Raw genomic sequence first — 20,680 nt, forward strand, 5'->3', positions numbered from 1 at the left:
GATTAGTAAACATGGAACGGTTTGTTTGTTTTTAAATGAATTTCAAAGTTCTAGATATTTCAGTGTTCCCGAACGACCTCCATTCCTGACATCATTGTATCTTTGAAGTCCTACTGTATTGACAAGACTGGTCTTACCTTGTGTTTCTGGATGAGGTGAAAGTTCTTCTCATAAAGGAGTAGCGCAAGTTCAAAGTTTCTGCATTCTTCTTCTGACCAGGGAGGCATTTCACCTGAAATCAAAGGTGGAACATTTATTTTTTACTCCAGTGTTTTAATACAATATGAATATGTGTGTAAAAATGTCAACTTTACCCTCAGAGAACTTTTCACTCCGGCGATAACGCTCCAGTGCATCATGGACGGTGTAGTTACACTTCACAAGCTCATACAAGGCCTTGGGAGGGACAAATAACACTAATCAGTTAACTTCTTTGTGATAGGGGGCAGCATTTTCACTTTTGGATGAATTGCGTGCCCATAGTGAACTGCCTCCTACTCTGTCCCAGATGCTAATATATGCATATTATTATTACTACTACTATCGGATATAAAACACTCTGAAGTTTCTAAAACTGTTTGAATGATGTCTGTGAGTATAACAGAACTCATATGGCAGGCAAAAACCTGAGAAATATTCCAAACAGGAAGTGAGAATTCTGAGGCTGATCGATGTTCAACTCGTCGCCTATTCAATTCCCTGTAAGATATGGATCTGTTTGCACTTCCTACACCTTCCACTAGATGGCAACAGCCTGAAGCCTCTACTGTGATGTTGAGCCGGATGGGAGGTGTTTCAGTCATTGGTCTGGCAGAATGCCAGTTCCTGGTCACGCGCGTTCCAAACGATATCGTCTTGCTTTCCATAACTTCTAGAGACACAAAGGAATTCTCCGGTTGGAACGTTATTGGATAGTTATGATAACATCCTGAAGATTGATTCTCTACTTAGTTTGACCAGTTTATTCGACATGTTATCTAACTTTTTGAAGTTTGTCCGAGTTCGCCTGCATCTGGGCGAGCGTTTGGACATGTGCACTAAACATGCTAGCAAAAGTAGCTACTTAGACATAAGTAATGGACATTATCGAACAAAACAACGATTTATTGTGGAACTAGGATTCCTGGGAGTGCATTCTGATGATCAAAGGTAAGGGAATATTTATGATGCAATTTCGTATTTCTGTTGACTCCAACATGGCGGAGAAATGTTGTTATATCTGAGCGCCGTCGCAGATTATTGCATGGTGTGCTTTTTCCGTAAGGTTTTTTTGAAATCTGACACAGTGGTTGCATTAAGAACGAGTGTATCTTTAATTCTATGTAAAACATGTATCTTTCATCAAAGTTTATGATGAGTATTTCTGTTGTTTGACGTGGCTCTCTGCAATTTCTCCGGATATTTTGGAGGCATTTCTGAACATGGCGCCAATGTAAACCGAGATTTGTGGATATAAATATGCACATCATCGAACAAAACATAAATGTATTGTGTAACATGATGTCCTATGAGTGTCATCTGATGAAGATCAAAGGTTAGTGATTCATTTAATCTCTATTTCTGCTTTTTGTGACTACTATCTTCGGCTGGGAAAATGGCTGTGTTTTTCTGTGGCTATGTATTGAGCTAACATGATCTTTTGGTGTGCTTTCGCCGTAAATCCTTTTTGAAATCAGACATGTTGGCTGGATTCACAACATGTGTAGCTTTAATTTGGTGTCTTTTATGTGTGACTTCATAAAAGATAGATTTTTATAGTAATATATTTGAATTTGGCGAGCTACATTTTTTCTGGCTTTTGGCCAAGTGGGACGCTACCGTTCCACATATCCCAGAGAAGTTAAGAGAGCTAGAGAACAAGAGAGAAAGAGAGAAAGAAAGAAAAATGTACCTGCTCGTTGTCTTGAACGAGACCACTCTCCAGCGCAGGCCCCACCTTCCCATCAACTACTAGGGCGGAAGTGTCATGCAGGAAGTCTTTCACTGTCTGCTCCGGCAGGGCATCAGGTTGCCATAGCAACTGGTCTTCATTCTCATACACTAGGAGGATACATTTTTAGACAAGGACAACACTTGGAAGCTTCCTACCTTTACATCATATCTGTTGAATATGACGTTACATTCAGTATATTGACCAGATTTTGTACATATATTGAAAATCAAGTAAACTGATATCTGTTCAACATCTTAACATTGAATTTCACCACTTCACAAGCTCATACAATGCCTTGGGAAGGACAAAAAAAACACTTAAATCAATTTAAATTCAGAGTTGATCTTCAACAGAGCTAGAGTGAGTGGAGTGTGCGAGAGAAATTCTAAATGTATATTTGGTATCTCACATACACACACACTGACCTTTTTCATTGGCGTCGTAGCAACAGACAAGGGCAGGGATTTCAGCTTGATACTGGGACCCGACCATGATTTCCTTTGAAAACAGATTTTTAAAAATGAGTTAATTTAAATACCATTATGTTGACATTTGCAGTGTAACAAGCCATCCACGTGTCATGAGCCTCATCTACTAGGAGTCGGTGGAGGAATGATTGATCATGAGAAATACACACCTTCCTGGTGTCCTCAGGACACACACCATCTTCCTCACCCTCCGATTCCTTGTCTCCATCGTAAATAGCATGAGCTAGAGAAGCAGATAGTGGGAGGTGAGGAGATAATACACGGAAGTAAAAGGGACTGCAGTGCATAGGGGGTGTCAACATAAACTGCGAATCAGCGATACGAGCAGCATGAAACAAAGAAATGTTGCGGAAACATGATACGGGAGACCACACTTGTGAGCACCCACACAGAGCATCTGCACACACATGGGAGTTTGCTTCACTCTGCTGCGAAGTGATAGCTGCATGGAAACAACCATGGAGGAGATTAGCCTTTCACTTCTCGTTGTTGCCAAAGTCGGCTCGATATGCTACTTCCCGAAATTTGTATCGCGGACAGTACCATTACACTTTACCACAAACCTTTTACATAATCTCACAAAATATTTCAGGTTGCTAAATGCACTGATGTCAGTCAGATGATGCATGTCAGCGGTAGCATTATAGGGAAACAAAAAGGAAGATATTCCACAGGTTCAAGGAAGTGAACGATGCCAATGTTAAACTTACAACGTAGTGTTCTGGGGAAGAAATCACTGGTTTCATGGGATGTCACCGAGGGTGTGAGGTCATCAGCTGAGGACTGCGTTTCTTCATCGTCACCTGACAGAAGATCTTTTGCTATCTCTTCCTGATTAAAATACACCAATAAGTCAATACATACACTACCAGTCAAACATTTTAGAACACCTACTCATTCAAGAGTTCATTTTTACTATTTTCTACATTGTATAATAATAGTGTAGACATCAAAACTACGAAATAACACATATGGAATCATGTAGTAACCAAAAAAAGTGACAAATCAAAATACATTTTATATTTGAGATTCTTCAAAATAGTCACCCTTTGCACACGCTTGGCATTCTCTAAACCAGCTTCATGAGGTAGTCACCTGGAATCCATTTCAATTAACAGGTGTGCCTTGTTGAAAGTTAATTTGTGGAATTTCTTGCCTTCTTAATGCGTTTGACCCAATCAGTTGTGTTGTGACAAGGTAGGGATGGGTATACAGAAGACAGCCCTATTTGGTAAAAGACCAAGTCCATATTATGGCAAGAACAGCTCAAAAAAGCAAAGAGAAACAGTCTATCCTTAATTTAAGACATGAAGGTCAGTCAATCCGGAAAATTTCAAGAACTTTGAAAGTTTTTTTTCAAGTGCAGTCGCAAAAACCATCAAGAACTATGATGAAACCTTCAGGCCTTCATGGTCAAATTGCTGCAAAGAAAGCACTACTAAAGGACACCAATAACAAGAAGAAACTTACTTGGGCCAAGAAACACAAGCAATGGACATTAGTGGTGGAAATCTGTCCTTTGGTCTGGAGTCCAAATTGGAGATTTTTTGTTCCAATCGCCGTGTCTTCGTGAGACGTATTGTGTGTGAACGGATGATCTCTGCATGTGTATTTCCCACCGTAAAGCATGGAGGAGGAGTTGTTATGCTGTGGGGGTGCTTTGCTGGTGACACTGTCTGATTTCTTTAGAATTCAAGGCACACTTAACCAGCATGGCTACCACAGCATTCTGCAGCAATTCGCCATTCCATCTGGTTTGGGCTTAGTGGGACTATTATTTGTTTTTCCACAGGACAACAACCCAACCCACCTCCAGGCTGTGTAAGGGCTATTTGACCAAGGAGAATAATGGAGTGCTGCATCAAATGACCTGGTCTCCACAATAACCTGACTTCAACCAAATTTAGATGGTTTGGGACGAGTTGGACCGCAGAGTGAAGGAAAAGCAGCCAACAAGCTCTCAGCATGTGAGAACTCCTTCAAGACTGTTGGAAAAGCATTCCAGGTGAAGCTGGTTGAGAGAATGCCAAGTGTGCAAAGCTGTCATCAAGGCAAAGGGTGGCTATTTGAAGAATCTCAAATATATTTTGATTCGTTTAACACTTCTTTGGTTACTACATGATTCCATATTTGTTTTTTCATAGTTTTGATCTCTTCACTATTATTCTACAATGTAGAAAACAGTAAAAATAAAGAAACACCCTTGAATGAGTAGGTGTTCTAAAACTTTTGACCGGTAGTGTATACAATACATAAAAACAATGGTTTTGCTAAATCTTTAGGAAAAAGAGTGCAGTAGGAATACAATGTTCAGGCTGTCATCACAATGACACCCCCAGTATCCAACAGTGAATCTGAGGCAAATTATTTTAAAAGGAAAGCTCTCTCACAACCTACTAACATTTTGTTCACAAATATGTTTTCACTGCAGGTGGGATAACTTTTCCAAGTGAATGGAAATATTACAGAAGAGGAAGTCCAACGTACAAAATTGACACGGTGCTTACTTACTTTATCTAATGTCATATCAGGTAGCTCGTCCGTAAGTTCAACAGAAGAGCCGCCCACACTGGACCCTCCAGCGGTGCCAATTGATGCTTCGTATCTATACATAGCTAGCAGCTCCTCCAGTGGCATGTTGCCCTCCTGAATGATTAAAGATGACTTGATTTTGTTTTACAAATCATAACAAACAAAAACCTTCATGCATAACAGTTAGGAAGATTTATGACAGAATATTAACATTCAAAAAATTGGACAGTTCACTCAATACAAATTCATCTCGTTTCCCACAACATGGCTGCTGTCAATCCACCGAGGCAGCCTTTCTAGCATTTTCTTGTACAGAGCGAGGCTAGTATTGTATTGAGGGGAATTGTATCGGCCATTAATTATAGCCTGCTCAAAAATTCCAGTTGATCAACTATCCCATGTTAGCAAGGTAAATTAGGTTAACCAGTTATTTAAATATTCAGTTATCATGCCCAGATTATGTTCCCATGGGGCCTCAACCCCCGGGGGGCCCCAATCAATTTTGTGGAGTCACTAAAGTATCATATGAACATGAGACAGGGCAAAATGTGTAGAATTCCAGGAAATTAGCTTTAAAACTGCAAAAACAGTGTTTGCTCTGGAAAAAATGTGGAGCAGTGGGAGGAAAAGGTCGGAGGGGAATCGAAGGGGAGGGCTGAAACTACATTTAGATGGTGTCCTGCATAGATTCTCTGGGGGGGGGGGGGGGGGGGGGGCAGCTCATAATAATGGCTAGAATAGAGTCAATTGAATGGTATCAAACATATATGTGGTTGATACCATTCCATGGACTCCATTCCAGCCATTACTATGAGCCATCCTCCTCTCAGCAGCCTCCACTGCCGGGGTCCCCCCCAGACAATTTATGTAGAAGGAACAAGAGGCTCAATTCTGGTGACAAAAATAATAGAAAAATTATACTCCAAAATAAATCAAAAATGATGCAGACACCATCTACAGTTTAAAATTTCCACCTCCTGAAATAACATACCGGTAAAATTATTTGTTAAAATATATTTGTTTTCATATTGGACCACACATACAGCCTATGCATGGTCCATATGATCAGGTATGCTATTAGCAATAAGCATTATCACTTGTAGCCCAACAGATGCAGCATATTGGATATAAATAAATAGGCAACCCCATGCTTCAGCCGATCTGCATTTACCCTATTGGGCTAAAACAGAAATATCACATTAAGTATTCAGACCCTTTACTCAATACTTTGTTGAAGCCCCTTTGGCAGCAATTACAGCCTCGACTCTTCTTGGGTATGATGCTACAAGCTTGACACACCTGTATTTGGGGAGCGTCTCCCATTCTTCTCTGCAGATCCTCTCAAGCACTGTCAGGTTGGATGGGGATTATCGCTGCACAGCTGTTTTCAGGTTTCTCCAGCGATGTTCGATCGGGTTCAAGTCCAGGCTCTGGCTGGGCCACTCAAGGACATTCAGACACTTGTCCCAAAGCCACTCCCATGTTGTCTTGGCTGTGTGCTCAGGGTCGTTGTCCTATTGGAAGGTGATCCTTCATCTCAGTCTCAGGACCTGAGCTCTCTGGATCAGGTTTTCATCAAGGATCTCTGTACTTTGCTCCGTTCATCTTTCCATTGATCCTGACTAGTCTCCCATTCCCTGCCACTGGAAACCATCCTCACAGCATGATGCTGCCACAACCACCATGCTTCACCGTAGGGATGGTGCCAGGTTTCCTCCAGATGTGACGCTTGGTAGTTAAATCTTGGTTTCATCAGACAAGAGAATATTATTCTCATGGTCTAGGAGTTCTTTAGGTGCCTTTTGGCAAACTCCAAGCGGGCTGTCGTGCGCCTTTCACTGAGGAGTGGCTTCCGTTTGGCCACTCTACCATAAAGCCCTGATTGCAGCACTCCACCAGAGACAGTTGTCCTTCTGGAAAGTTCTCCCATCGCCACAGAGGAACTCTGGAGCTCTGTCTGAGTGACCGTCGGGTTCTTGGTCACCTCCCTGGCCCTTCTCCGATTGCTCAGTTTGGCCAGGCTGCCAGCTCTAGGAAGAGTCTTGGTGGTTCCAAACTTTTTCCATTTAAGAATGAGGGAGGCCACTGTGTTCTTGGGGACCTTCAAGGCTGCAGTAATGTTTTGGTATTTTTCCCCTGATCTGTACCTCAACACAATTCCGTCTCAGAGCTCTATGGACAATTCCTTTGACCTCATGGCTTGGTTTTGCTCTGACATACACTGTAAACTGTGGGACCTTTAGGCAGGTGTGTGCCTTTCCAAATCATGTCCAATCAATAGAATTCCCTACATAAGGGATGGCAATGTCATTTCCCGTATGATTGATGAGGATCTCCATATTGCAAATGTACGGTCCCTTACTAGACGTCCGCAAATAGGCCGACAGCCTCAGGCCGTGCCCCAGGGTCAGATCTTAGGTAATTTTCCCACTGTTCTGGAAAATACCACCAGATGGCAACTGGCTGCTTATTGCAAATGGACAAAACACCAAAGTGACATGGCCATTTCTCATAAACGGAAAAGACTTCGGAGAAGAAACTCGGTGAGCACAGGTTTGGCCAAATGGGCTTTTAGCCCAGAAACAAGATGGCGTTGAGGCCATTAAAGGTCAAAAACTGTAATAGAGCGCTAAGTTGACCGCTCTCGTCAAAGTACATGAACCTACGGTGTCAGGAAAAAAGAAACAGCCATTTATCTACCGTAATTTATGAGAAATTGTACAATTGGTGATAGTTAAGGGGTTTCCCCCCCCCAAAAAAATTACAGATCCAGTTGCGGCGTTTCGGAGCTCTACGTGATTTCTGTGATTTTCTGAAGTCACACACACACGGGAGTGACACAGTGTGAGGCTAATAGACACACAGAGCCTGCAATAGTTACCTGCGTTTGAACTATCAAAAGAACCGTCCGACCTAGAGCTCTGAAACTGTATATACACATGTTCTAGAGCTTAAGTCGATAGCGCATGGTAAGATATGGCTCTAGAAGCTTTTCAGACCGAGAAACAGCCTCGTACATTTGCAATGACTTCAATTCATTTTAACTATCGCAAAAATGACGACATTTAGAAAAGTCCCAGAGTCACAAGACTAGGTGCATTGAAACCGCCTCGGCCCATAGAGACGGACCCTAAAGTTTGTCCGATAGCCCTCTCAGGGACCCCGTAGCAATGCCCGGACAAAGGGAATTTTCAGCACTAATTAAGGTCGCTGCTTGGGCTTCGAATTACCTATTGAACCGAAACTCGGGGGTCACCTCAGCTAGGCCTACACAATGTCATAACTGGACCCGCAGCTAGAATGTAACTACGCATTTTACGTTTTTTTATTATGGTTTAAACAGAAGGCGCTGTGAATTTTAGGCCTGCTCTGATAATATGTGATAGTATATATCAGTTTGGTGTCAAAATGATATCTTATTGACTGATGGACGCTGACTTGATGGCTCACTTTTGTCTATTTGCAATAAGTTTAAACAGTAATGAACCATCACCAAAATGACAGACTGAAATCAACACCAACGAGCGATGGAGAGGAACCACTATCACTGCCCGGCCATCCCGAGTTCAACGGGCCAGCCAATTGGACATTTCTGCAGCATATTAGAGCATGTCAAATTCATGATGGTAAATGCCCATTGTAAGCCATTGCAAATGGTCAGCCGTGCACCTGGTGATCAGAACGGGTTACCAGGAGCAATTTTTTTTAATGCCTTTAGGGGGGTGCAATGGGTCCACAGCTGGGTAGGGCGCATCAATAGTGCACATCAATAATTTGACGTTTTCCCCAAAAATCCCACATGACAAGTAGACCTAGGTTGAATCAGGGATTAACATAGTGATATCATTTGGTCAGTATAAATGCAATTTGGACATGGTTAACCGACTTTTGGGTTCGGAAGCTGACTTCCTATGATCCTATACGGCAAATGGACATAACATCCTGATTTGGTACTTTCAAAACCTATGTATGGCATTTGGACATTTCTTATGCCATTTGGCCATGGTTCACTGGGCTCTTGATATATTGCAAATGGACAAAACATGATCTTTTATTGAGTTTGTCCATAAGGCCTAAGGTATGTTCATATGGTTGTTATGTATTATTGACAAAAACATTTTTTTTAAATTAAGAAAAGTAAAGAATTTCAAAAAAAACTGTCCAGAAAGCACTTGTTTAGAGGGAGTTTTGAATTTGCCATCTGACACTTGACATTTGCCACAAGCTTTGAATGAACTGCTGTCCATTTGAGTGGTATTTGCGATCGTGCATATGTTTTGCCCAATGGCAATATGTTGCCATTCATTTTTTGTCCATTTCATGGGGGTCTTCCAATCAAGTTGTAGAAACATCAAGGATGATCAATGGAAACAGGAGTCTCATAACAAAAGGGTCTGGAATAAGGTGTTTTATTTGTATATACATTTGCAAACATTTCTAAAAACCTGTTTCACTTTGTCATTAAGGGGGATTGTGTGTAGATTGATAAGTAACATTTATTTAATCCATTTTAGACTAAGGCTGTAACGTAACAAAAAATGGAAAAAGTCAAGGGATCTGAAAACTTTCCAAATGCACTCAATGTCCCAAAAAAACGTGCATAAACAGTGAATATAATGTAGACCTACCTGTTAGGGTAACAGTAACTGTATTTCTCACAGAAACCACTTAGTCTAACATTTTTTAAAAATTGTGCAGTTTGTACTTATTTAGGATTTGAGAAATAAAGTAAGAATGAAAGCTGGGAACAAACAAATACTCAAGAGTATTTCTGTCTAATAAAGCCCTTGTGGGGAAAAACTAATTCAGATTGGCTTGGCCTGGATCCCCAGTGGAAGGACCTGGCTCCCAAGTGGGTGGGCCTACGCCCTCCCAGGCCCATCCATGGCCCTGCCCAGTCCATAGATTATGGCGTAATGAATTTATTTCAACTGACTGATTTCCTTCTATTAAACTTAACTCTGTAATATTTTGGAAATTGTTGCATGTATATTTTTGTTCAGTATAGATAAATGAATCTATGGGTTTGTCAGATTGTTCTTATTTATTACTAATTTTGTTTGTAGAAGAAAAGTAAAATGTGGACTGTTCTAACATCTTCAAACTGCCCATTGACAAATATTTTTTAATGTTTCATATTTTTTGGTCGTGCTGGCAATGATTTGCTGTGGCGCAGCGCCACAGTTAAATTAGTGCAGCAGAAACACTGCTGCAAAGTGTTCTTTCCTCCAACAAGAGGTGTGTGAACCGTTTGGGGGTCGCGACTTGGGAGTTTGTAACTACTACAGTAGTTGAGTACCCCTCACACACATATTTATTATGTACAACCTCAAGGCTACACGTTACTTTGGAGTGTCATGGAAAAATATTTGCGATTCAGAATATTGGCCCCATTGGATTACATTAGCGGGAGATACTCTTTTGCCAGCGACAGCTGAAAGAAACAAAATATCCCAAATGTGAATGGTTTGTTTAAAAAAAAATGGCCAAGTTCAATTTAGAAAAATGTAGTCCAACAAATAGTGAACAATCCCTTAATTACAAAAAGAGCTCAAGTGTACAATGACTTGGAAACCAATATGGGTGCATGCATTTGATGCATTATTTTAGATTTCTAGCCTGTCTAATTTTGCATCTTGTAACAATGACATCTGTGGAACATCAAAATTGTACCTTCTCTAAATCTGCTATTTCAGCGCTGACGCTTGTCCCTTCCTCCTGCATCTCCTCGTCCTCCAAAGTTTGCTCGTCGTCATAGTCATGGACCAACATCTCTGCTGTCGGATCAAAGTCATGATCTTCTGAAGACAGAGAGCCAACTGGATAATAACAACACAGTAACATTAGACTTTGCTAGTAAATACGGTGAATGATGTAAAGTACTAGTCAAAAGTTTGGACATATCTACTCATTTAAAGGTTTCTTTATTTTTACTATTTTCTACATCATAGAATAGTGACGACATCAAAACACACACACACATATGGAATCATGTAATAACCAAAAGTGTTTAACAAATCAATATATTTTATATTCTTCAAAAGTAGCCACCCTGTGCCTTGAAGCCAGCTTTGCACACTCTTGGCATTCTCTCAACCAGCTTCATGAAGACTGCTTTTCCAACAGTCTTGACAGATTTCCCACATATGCTGAGCACTTGTTGGCTGCTTTTCCTTCACTCTGCAGTCCAAGTCATCCCAAACCATCTCAATTGGGTGAGAGTGAAGGCGAGGTCATCTGATGAAGCACTCCACTACTCTCCTTCTTGGTCAAATAGCCCTTACACAGCCTGGAGGTATGTTTTGGGTCATTGGCCTGTTGAAAAACAAAATGATAGTGCCACTAAGCCCAAACCAGATGGGATGGCATATCGCTGCAAAATGCTGTGGTAGCCATGCTGGTTTAAGTGTGCCTTGAATTCTAAAATATCACACCTCCTCCTTCATGCTTCACGGTGGGAACCACACATGCAGAGATCATCCGTTCACCTACTCTGCATCTCACAAAGACATGGCAGTCAGAACCTAAAAATCACAAATTTGGATTCATCAGACCAAAAGGACAGATGTCCACGGGTCTAATGTCAATTGCTCCTGTTTCTTGGCCCAAGCAAGTCTCTTCTTATTATTGACGTGCTTTAGTAGTGGTTTCAATGCAGAAATTTGACCATGAAGGCCTGATTTACACAGTTGATGTTGAGATGTGTCAGTTACTTGAAGTGTGAAGCATTTATTTGGGCTGCAAGCTGAGGAGCAGTTAACTCTAATGAACTTATCCTCTGCAGCAGAGGTAACTCTGGGTCTTTCAATTCAAAGTTTGTCACATGCGCCGAATACAACAGGTGTAGGTAGACCTTACAGTGAAATGCTTACTTACAAGCTCTAACCAATAGCGCAAAAAAGGTATTAGGTGAACAGGTAAGTAAAGAAATGAAAACAACAGTAAAAAGACAGTGAAAAACAGTAGCGAGGCTACATACAGACACCGGTTAGTCAGGCTGATTGAGGTAGTATGTAGATATGGTTAAAGTGACTATGCATATATGATGAACAGAGTAGCAGTAAAGAGTAAAGAGGGGTTGGCGGGTGGTGGAACACAATGCAGATAGCCCGGTTAGCTAATGTGCGGGAGCACTGGTTGGTCAGGCCAATTGAGGTAGTATGTACATGAATGTATAGTTAAAGTGACTGTGCATATATGATAAACAGAGTAGCAGCAGCGTAAAAGAGGGGTGGGGGGGGGGCACAATGCAAATAGTCCAGGTAGCCATTTGATTACCTGTTCAGGAGTTTTATGGCTTGTAGAAAAAAACGGTTAAGAAGCCTTTATGTCCTAGACTTGGCACTCCGGTACCGCTTGCCATGCGGTAGTAGAGAGAAACTTTCTATGACTGGGGTGGCTGGGATCTTTGACAATTTTTAGGGCCTTCCTCTGACACCGCCTGGTGTAGAGGTCCTAGATGGCAGGTAGCTTAGCACCAGTGGTGTACTGGGACGTACGCACTACCCTCTGTAAAGCCTTGCGGTCGGAGGCCGAGAAATTGCCGTACCAGGCAGTGATGCGACCAGTCAGGATGCTCTCGATGTTGCAGCTGTAGAACCTCTTGAGGATCTGAGGACCCATGCCAAATATTTTTATAGTTTCCTGAGGGGGAATAGGCTTTGTCGTGCCCTCTTCGCGACTGTCTTGGTGTGTTTGGACCATTCTAGTTTGGTCGGTGATGTGGACACCAAGGAACTTGAAGCTCTCAACCTGCTCCACTACAGCCCCGTTGATGAGAACGGGGTCCTCCTTTTCCTGTAGTCCACAATCATCTCCTTAGTCTTGGTTACGTTGAGGGATAGGTTGTTATTCTGGCACCACCCGTCCAGGTCTCTGACCTTCCTCCTATAGGCTGTCTCGTCGTTGTCGGTGATCAGGCCTACCACTGTTGTGTCATCTGAAAACTTAATGGTGTTGGAGTCGTGCCTGGCCATGCAGTTGTGGGTGAACAAGGAGTACAGGAGGGGACTGGCAGCATGCAAATTGGAGTGGGTCTATTGTTTCTGGGATAATGGTGTTGATGTGAGCCATTACCAGCCTTTCAAAGCACTTCATGGCTATGGACGTGAGTGCTACGGGTCTGTAGTCATTTAGGCAGGTTGCCTTTGTGTTCTTGGGCACTTCTTGGTGGTCTGCTTGAAACATGTTGGTATTACAGACATGTTGAAAATGTCAGTGAAGACACCTGCCAGTTGGTCAGCACAATGTAGAAAATAGTAAAAATAAAGACAAACCCTGGAATGAGTAGGTGTGTCCAAACTTTTGACTGGTACTGCACAACAAATTCATGGTTCCACCTGCATTAATACAACAAAAAGTCAAACATGTAGAAAACTTACCTGGGCTTGTACTTCCAAAGGAAGCCTAAAAAAAAGAGATAGTAGCGGGTGAGATTTGGAATAACGTTAGCTAGCTAGGCTACATCTAGTAAACAGGCAAAATCATCACAATGACAGTAAGTTATATATGAAACTATAACCCAATTTAGTTAACATAAAAGATAATCCACCGTCTAGTTTACGTCACCATATACAGTCATTGGTATTACCATGACACCATTTGCTTAGCTCTTAAATAGCAAGGTACTGGTAACGTTAGTTGGGTCATTTTATGAGTTGTTCGCTAAGGGCGGCACAAATAACTGTTAATTAAATATTGATATCAACTTTGTCACTTCAGCATGCTTGTGTGTCACAGTCTATCAAGCAGGGCTACAGGCTAGAAGGCTGAGGGTTCACCGACCACCTCACTCTTCCTGCCTGTTTCATTACACTATGATCAGCTAGGGGGAAATCAGATTTTCTACATTTTGATGCAATATTTATAATTAGATAAAATATATGCAACGAATTTCAAGGTGCGGGACTCTAACCCGGAAGCTTGCTAGAAATCCTGAAACAGGCAGTTGAAATGGCGCCTTTTCCTAGACCATGTTGATGTGCATAACAGCAAAGTTAACCAGCATATTGATGTTAAGTACAATGTGGCGAAGGCAGCAGCAAAGTGAGAATAGAAAACAGCCCTTGCCTTAATTGTCTAAGAAATGCGAGAATACAAACTTAAGTTGGGGTTTTGTTATCAATAGCCTAACTTAAACTATTCATGTATGTATGCATGTATGTATGTATGCATGCATACAGTTGTGTCAGAAGTTTACATACACCTTAGCCAAATACATTTAAACTCAGTTTCACAATTCCTGACATTTAATCCAAGTAAAAAAAAATCCCTGTTTTAGGTCAGTTAGGATCACTGCTTTATTTTAAGAATGTGAAATGTCAGAATAATAGTAGAGATTGATTTATTTCAGCTTGTATTCCTTTCATCACATTCCCAGTGGGTCAGAAGTTTACATGCTTCCAAATAATATTTGAGTGTATTGCCTTTAAAATGGTTTAACTTGGGTCAAGCGTTTCAGGTAGCCTTCAACAAGCTTCCAACAATTAGTTCGGTGAAATTTTGGCCCATTCCTCCTGACAGAGCTGGTGTAACTGAGTCAGGTTTGTAGGCCCCCTTGCTCGCACACGCTTTTTCAGTTCTGCCCACAATTTTTTTATAGGATTGAAGTCAGGGCTTTGTGATGGCCACTCCAATACCTTGACTTTGTTATCCTAAAGCCATTTTGCCACAACTTTGGAAGTATGCTTGGGGTCATTGTCCATTTGGAAGACCCATTTGCGACCAAGCTTTACCTTCTTGACTGATGTCTTGAGATGTTGCTTCAATATATCCACAGAATTTTCCACCCCCATAATGACATTTAGTGTTGAAGTGCACCAGACCCTCCTGCAGCTAAGCACCCCCACAACATGATGCTGCCACCGCCGTGCTTCACGGTTGGGATGTTGTTCGGGTTGCAAGCCACCCCCCCCCCCCCTTTCCCTCCAAACATAACGATGGTCATTATGGCCAAACAGTTCTATTTTTGTTTCATCAGACCAGAGGACATTTCTCAAAAAAGTACAATCTTTGTCCCCATGTGCAGTTGCATACCGTAGTCTGGCTTTTTATGGCGGTTTTGAAGCAGTGACTTCTTCCTTGCTGAGCGGCCTTTCAGATTATGTCGATATAGGACTTGTTTTACTGTGGATATAGATACTTTTGTACCTGTTTCCTTCAGTATCTTCACAAGGTACTTTGCTGTTGTTCTGGGATTGATTTGCACTTTTCGCACCAAAGTTCATTCATCTCTAGGAGACAGAATGCGTCTCCTTCCTGAGCGGTAAGACGGCTGCGTGGTCCCACGGTGTTTATACTTGCGTACTATTGTTTGTACAGATGAACGTGGTACCTTCAGGCATTTGGAAATTGCTCCCAAGGATGAACCAGACTTGTGGAGGTCTACAATTTTTTTCTGAGGTCTTGGCTGAATTCTTTTGATTTTCCCATGATGTCAAGCAGAGGGGCACTGAGTTTGGATGCATTTCATAGGCCTTCACAGGTACACCTCCAATTGACTCAAATGATGTCAATTAGCCTATCAGAAGCTTCTAAAGCCATGACATGATTTTCTGGAATTTTCCAAGCTGTTTAAAGGCACAGTCAACTTATTGTATGTAAACCTCTGACCCACTGGAATTGTGATACAGTGAAATAATCTTCCTGTAAACAATTGTTGGAAATTACATGTGTCATGCACAAAGTAGATGTCCTAATCGACTTGACAAAACTACAGAAGACCAACAAGACATTTGTGGATCGGTTGAAAAATGAGTTTTAAAATGACTCCAACCTAAGTGTATGTAAACTTCCAACCTCAACTGTGTGTGTGTGTGTGTGTGTGTGTGTGTGTGTGTGTATGTATATATATATATATATATATATATATATATATATATATATATATATATATATATATATAAAAATAAGGCAGATCCTGCTTCTGTTGCCTGTTTGAGAGTTTGTTTGTTTAATAGCATACTCATTCCGTAAGCTCTGTCTCACACAACATGTTGGATAAAGCTATTTCACAATTGCAGCTGTTTTTAAATATTTCCTATGCTGTAAAAGCCTTTACATTTTTTTCTCATTAGAACAGAGTCTCAGGTATAACTAATAATTTGTTGTTTACACTGTTCCAAAAACGGTTAGTAATATAATATTGTAAAAAATATATATGTTTTACCCTTATTTAACTAGGCAAGTCAGTTAAGAACAAATTCTTATTTACAATGACAGCCTACCCTGGCAAAACCCAGACAACACTGCCCTATTAGACTCCCAATCACAGCCGGATGCGATTCAGCCTGGATTCGAACCAGGGACTGTAGTGTCACCTCTTGTACTGAGATGCAGTGCCCTAGACCGCTGCGTCCACAACCAGTCACAATGTCTTTAACTTTTTTTAATCCAACATGTAGGCTACTTTAGTTGTATAAAAAGGTTGGATGGAAACCTGTTTAATGTCAGGTCATTTTGAGGATGCTGAAGTTATATTTTCTATGGATGTGAGCAGGCCTTCAAGAGACTTTTGAAGTAGCCTAATCAGATTAAAACATTGTGACTGGTTGTGTTGATGCCACATACAGGGCATAAAATGTACTTTTTGGTCCACCAGCCAATGTGGCAGATAGATTTAAAAATCTACCACCCACTCAGATTATTTACCAGACAAAATATTTTTTTCACCAACATAACACACACAAAAATAAACATGAGTATGCTTTGTAATGTTTCTAAAACAATAAATATATTACTAGTAAGAAGTAATTACATTTACATTTACATTTACTACGGAGCTGTGAGGGGAACGGCACCTCCGTACCTTCAGGCTCTGATCAGGCCCTACACCCAAACAAGGGCACTGCGTTCATCCACCTCTGGCCTGCTCGCCTCCCTACCTCTGAGGAAGTACAGTTCCCGCTCAGCCCAGTCAAAACTGTTCGCTGCTCTGGCACCCCAATGGTGGAACAAACTCCCTCACGACGCCAGGTCAGCGGAGTCAATCACCACCTTCCGGAGACACCTGAAACCCCACCTCTTTAAGGAATACCTAGGATAGGATAAAGTAATCCTTCTAACCCCCCCCCCCCCCCCTAAAAGATTTAGATGCACTATTGTAAAGTGGTTGTTCCACTGGATATCATAAGGTGAATGCACCAATTTGTAAGTCGCTCTGGATAAGAGCGTCTGCTAAATGACTTAAATGTAAGTAATGTAGTATATTGTTAACATGACATTTTTGGTGACCTAGTCTTTTAATCAAATCACAAGACAAATGTTCACCTGCCCCTCTAAGGGCGGGAGGTTACATTGGTAGCGTGACTCACGTCATGTTTGTGCCTGTGAGATTGAGACTGACTAGTAGACGAGTTGTCTTCTCTTCGCTAGCAGTTGACACGCAAACATAGAAAAACAACCTACCGTGTGAACAAAACAATGTAAATAGACAAGAAACAATGACAATGGCTCACTTCAGTAGACTTTCGTTTCAAGTAAATTTGACCAACTTTTATGCCTGTGTGCAGCGCTTCTAAAAATGTATCTATCACTCAGCACTTCACATGCGCACAGTGTTGCAGCACGAGCGAGGTGGAATAGGCTATATGGGGTTCGTAGTTGACTTCGTGCAATTAATTTACCAGAAACAAAATGGCAGAAATACTTTGACAACTACTGCAGCATTTATTTTACTATACATGTGATCATACTTTCTATTCACAAAACCGAGTTAACTGCTCACTGTGGAGCACTGACCACCCGCCAAAGTGGCTGGTGAATTACACATTTCACCCACCAATGCCAAAATCTACCCGCTTTTGGCAGGTGTTAATTTTAGGCCCTGCAACAGAGAGTATACAGTATCAGAAGTAAAAGATACAGCCAGACTGGCCTGCTACTCTTTCTAGACCTTAGAAACTGTCGAGAGTAGACCCACAACTGAGCCAAATCGATTGAAACATTCAAATCACAGGGCTTTTGTGCTGTTACTCAAATTATTTTTTCACTGCAACCTTGAGTAGAATTTTGTACTCGCTTGAAAACAATGACATGTTTCGTTGCATTGTTGTAGGCTAGTCTAGCTAGGATAATTGCATTGCCCCTAAAGATCAATAGGGGAGCTTTTTGAGCTGTGTGTCATGTCTTCACTGTTCGTTCATTCTCAATGATGCACCTGGTCTTTCCGCTGCCTATCAGCTATTCCTATTTTTTTGTTGTGGATTTATATTATAATTGATGCAGCTTTTAATGTTTTTATTGTGTGTGGTATGATCGCGAGTTAGCCTATTGCAGATCTGGACAAATTATCCCCCTACCACTATCGTCACTGAACAGTGGATAGAGTGCAGGATAGACCGTCAGACCATAGTGACCTGTGATATAGCGAAAGTTAGCACAGTGCACAAGGGATGTACCAGAACACCTTCAAAAATTTGATAAGGCAATTTGACTAGGATGGAAGAAATTTTTAAGTAAAACCTGCGAATACCGAATGTAAACCGTGAGGGGGGGGGGCACTACCCTGTGCCTAATAAAAAATAATAACACAACCCTCTCCAGAGCCAAAAAAATTATAGTTTGACCCCCCCAGTAAATTGCATGAAATCTTAATCTATGCATGTTCAGCAGTAACCACAATCTTGTAGCTAGTTAGCTCGTGTTATGCTCCCAGAAACGATAGCTGGTGTGTTAAGGAAAACTATGGCCCAATGCTGGATTCTCGAGAGCTAACGCGTTAACGTTAAAGCCACTTAATGTAGCCTACAACGTTACGTTATCTAAATGTTTTCTAACGTTTAGGTAGCTACCTAATTTGTCAACAGTGAAACGAAATGCAATGCCACTGAGCACAGTTACCGACATACGTTTGAGTAATCTCAGTTGATATTGTAGAAAAATCGAATTTCACTGGATTTATCGGTACCAAACATTCTAGCTGTCCAGGTAACGTAGCTAGCTAGCAAAGTATGCTCCGATGCGAACCCCTGCGATGGACCTAACCTTAGCGAACTGTTAGCTAGCTAGGCTACAACCACAGATAGGAGGGTTAGTTAAAAATATATTTGCTGTAACCGAGGACGTCGCTAAATTAGATTTTTTTAATGCTAAATCACAATACTGAAAATCGGCAATTCAGATTAAAACCTTAAAGACCACTGTCGATAGTGACACCGTTGATTTAACACAATCTATCTGAAAAATACAGCTTTCAAATAGCTAAGATGCTTCTGCCCGGTTTTCTTACTCACCTCCGCCATATTTGTACATTTAATTCACAACGAAGATTGTACTTTATGTTGACAAGATATTCAAGTGACCACTCTAACAATGGCAATACATGTCCTCAAAAATGGAAGGCAGGCGAGATCAGGTGGGAGTCGACCATTCTAGCCAATGAGAGGATAGATACGCGTGTGAACAACAGGCCATTGAGATAGATAGAGGGCTCATCTTTCCATCTCCATTTTAAAGTAGTCAATTTTTCTTCTTTATTGGCTGATTGCTCCCAACTCATAGGAATCCCCACCCAGTTTACTATTTTAAAATGGTGGAAGCCCTCATTGACAATGACCTTCCTTAAATAGGTTACATCCATGATGAGACCTCTATCAATCTCTATGACAACAAGCGAAACTCCTATATGAAGTCATTTTTGGTTAAGGGACAAGATGTATCTTTGTTTGTTTTTTGGCACAGCTGTACAAGTGGATAGTTCAGATAGTAGCGTTAGGGCAATTGATAACGGTGACAAAACCAGTGATGATCAGCTAATTACACCTGTTGTAAATATGAGGAACAGGAGTAAGAGAAATCATAATTAGGGTGATGGAGGGATGAATACTGCTGGGGAAACAATGAATAGTGTTGAGAGTAGACCTGTAAAGTGCAGGACCACTCTAGAGAAAGAGGTTGGAGTAGAACGTTAGAAAGTTATGGTAGTGTCCCCAGAACCAGCTAGTAAATACTTCCATCCTTTGCGTTTGACAAAAGAAATTAGGAAAGAGATTGGGGTGATTAATGATGCCAAAACGCTGGGTTATGGGAAGGTCCTGGTAATTTAAATAGTCAAATTGAGCAGGAGAACGTTTTGAACTTTAACTCACTAAATGGGGTTGGTTGAAATGTCACATTCCAGGTGCTATGTCTAAACTGAGAGGAGTAATTGCTGGGATGCCATTGGAAATTACTATGGAAGAAGTTTTTTATTTTTTATTTAACCTTTATTTAACTAGGCAAGTCAGTTAAGAACAAATTCTTATTTACAATGACGGCCTGCCCCGGCTAAACACTCTCCTAACCCGGACGATGCTGGACCAATTGTGCGCTGCCCTATGGGGACTCCTGAGCACAGCCAGTTGTGATACAGCCCGGGATAGAACCAGGGTCTGTAGTGACGCCTCTAGCACTGAGATGCAGTGCCTTAGACCGCTGCACCACTCGGGAGGCCCTTAAGTTAAGGCTTCCCTGAAAAGAGGAAAAGTTATTGAAAAAAGGATGAAAAGCAAAAAGTAGGGTAGGGTGCAGCTAAGATCACTCAGTTATCCTGTTAGAGAGTATGTACCACCTACACTTCAGTGCTTTAAGTGTGCATGGATGGGGCATTTTTTTGCTAATGTTTGCTAAGGTAAAATGAGATGTGCAAAGTGTAGTGGGGATCACAAGCATGGGAAATGTGGGCCTGATGCTAAAGTTACTCTTGTAACTGTGACAGAGAACATAGTGAGGATGTGAAGTACAACAGAAA

At 41.4% G+C, this 20,680-nt stretch overlaps 1 protein-coding gene across 1 annotated transcript in view; it reads right to left on the reverse strand.

Moving 5' to 3' along the window:
- mier3a (mesoderm induction early response 1, family member 3 a) overlaps positions 1 to 19,300 on the reverse strand; it is a 47,448-nt gene extending 28,148 nt beyond the window's left edge. Inside the window, 10 exon segments of the mRNA XM_055875624.1 lie at positions 138 to 232; positions 315 to 396; positions 1,892 to 2,040; positions 2,359 to 2,431; positions 2,571 to 2,644; positions 3,132 to 3,252; positions 4,933 to 5,067; positions 10,627 to 10,772; positions 13,335 to 13,359; positions 19,185 to 19,300. Of these exon segments, the coding sequence (XP_055731599.1) occupies positions 138 to 232; positions 315 to 396; positions 1,892 to 2,040; positions 2,359 to 2,431; positions 2,571 to 2,644; positions 3,132 to 3,252; positions 4,933 to 5,067; positions 10,627 to 10,772; positions 13,335 to 13,359; positions 19,185 to 19,193 (909 nt within the window). The 5' untranslated portion in view covers positions 19,194 to 19,300.
- Between the last annotated feature and the right edge of the window lie 1,380 nt (positions 19,301 to 20,680).

Source organism: Salvelinus fontinalis, chromosome 21, assembly GCF_029448725.1.
Source record: "Salvelinus fontinalis isolate EN_2023a chromosome 21, ASM2944872v1, whole genome shotgun sequence".
NCBI classification, from domain to species: domain Eukaryota; kingdom Metazoa; phylum Chordata; class Actinopteri; order Salmoniformes; family Salmonidae; genus Salvelinus; species Salvelinus fontinalis.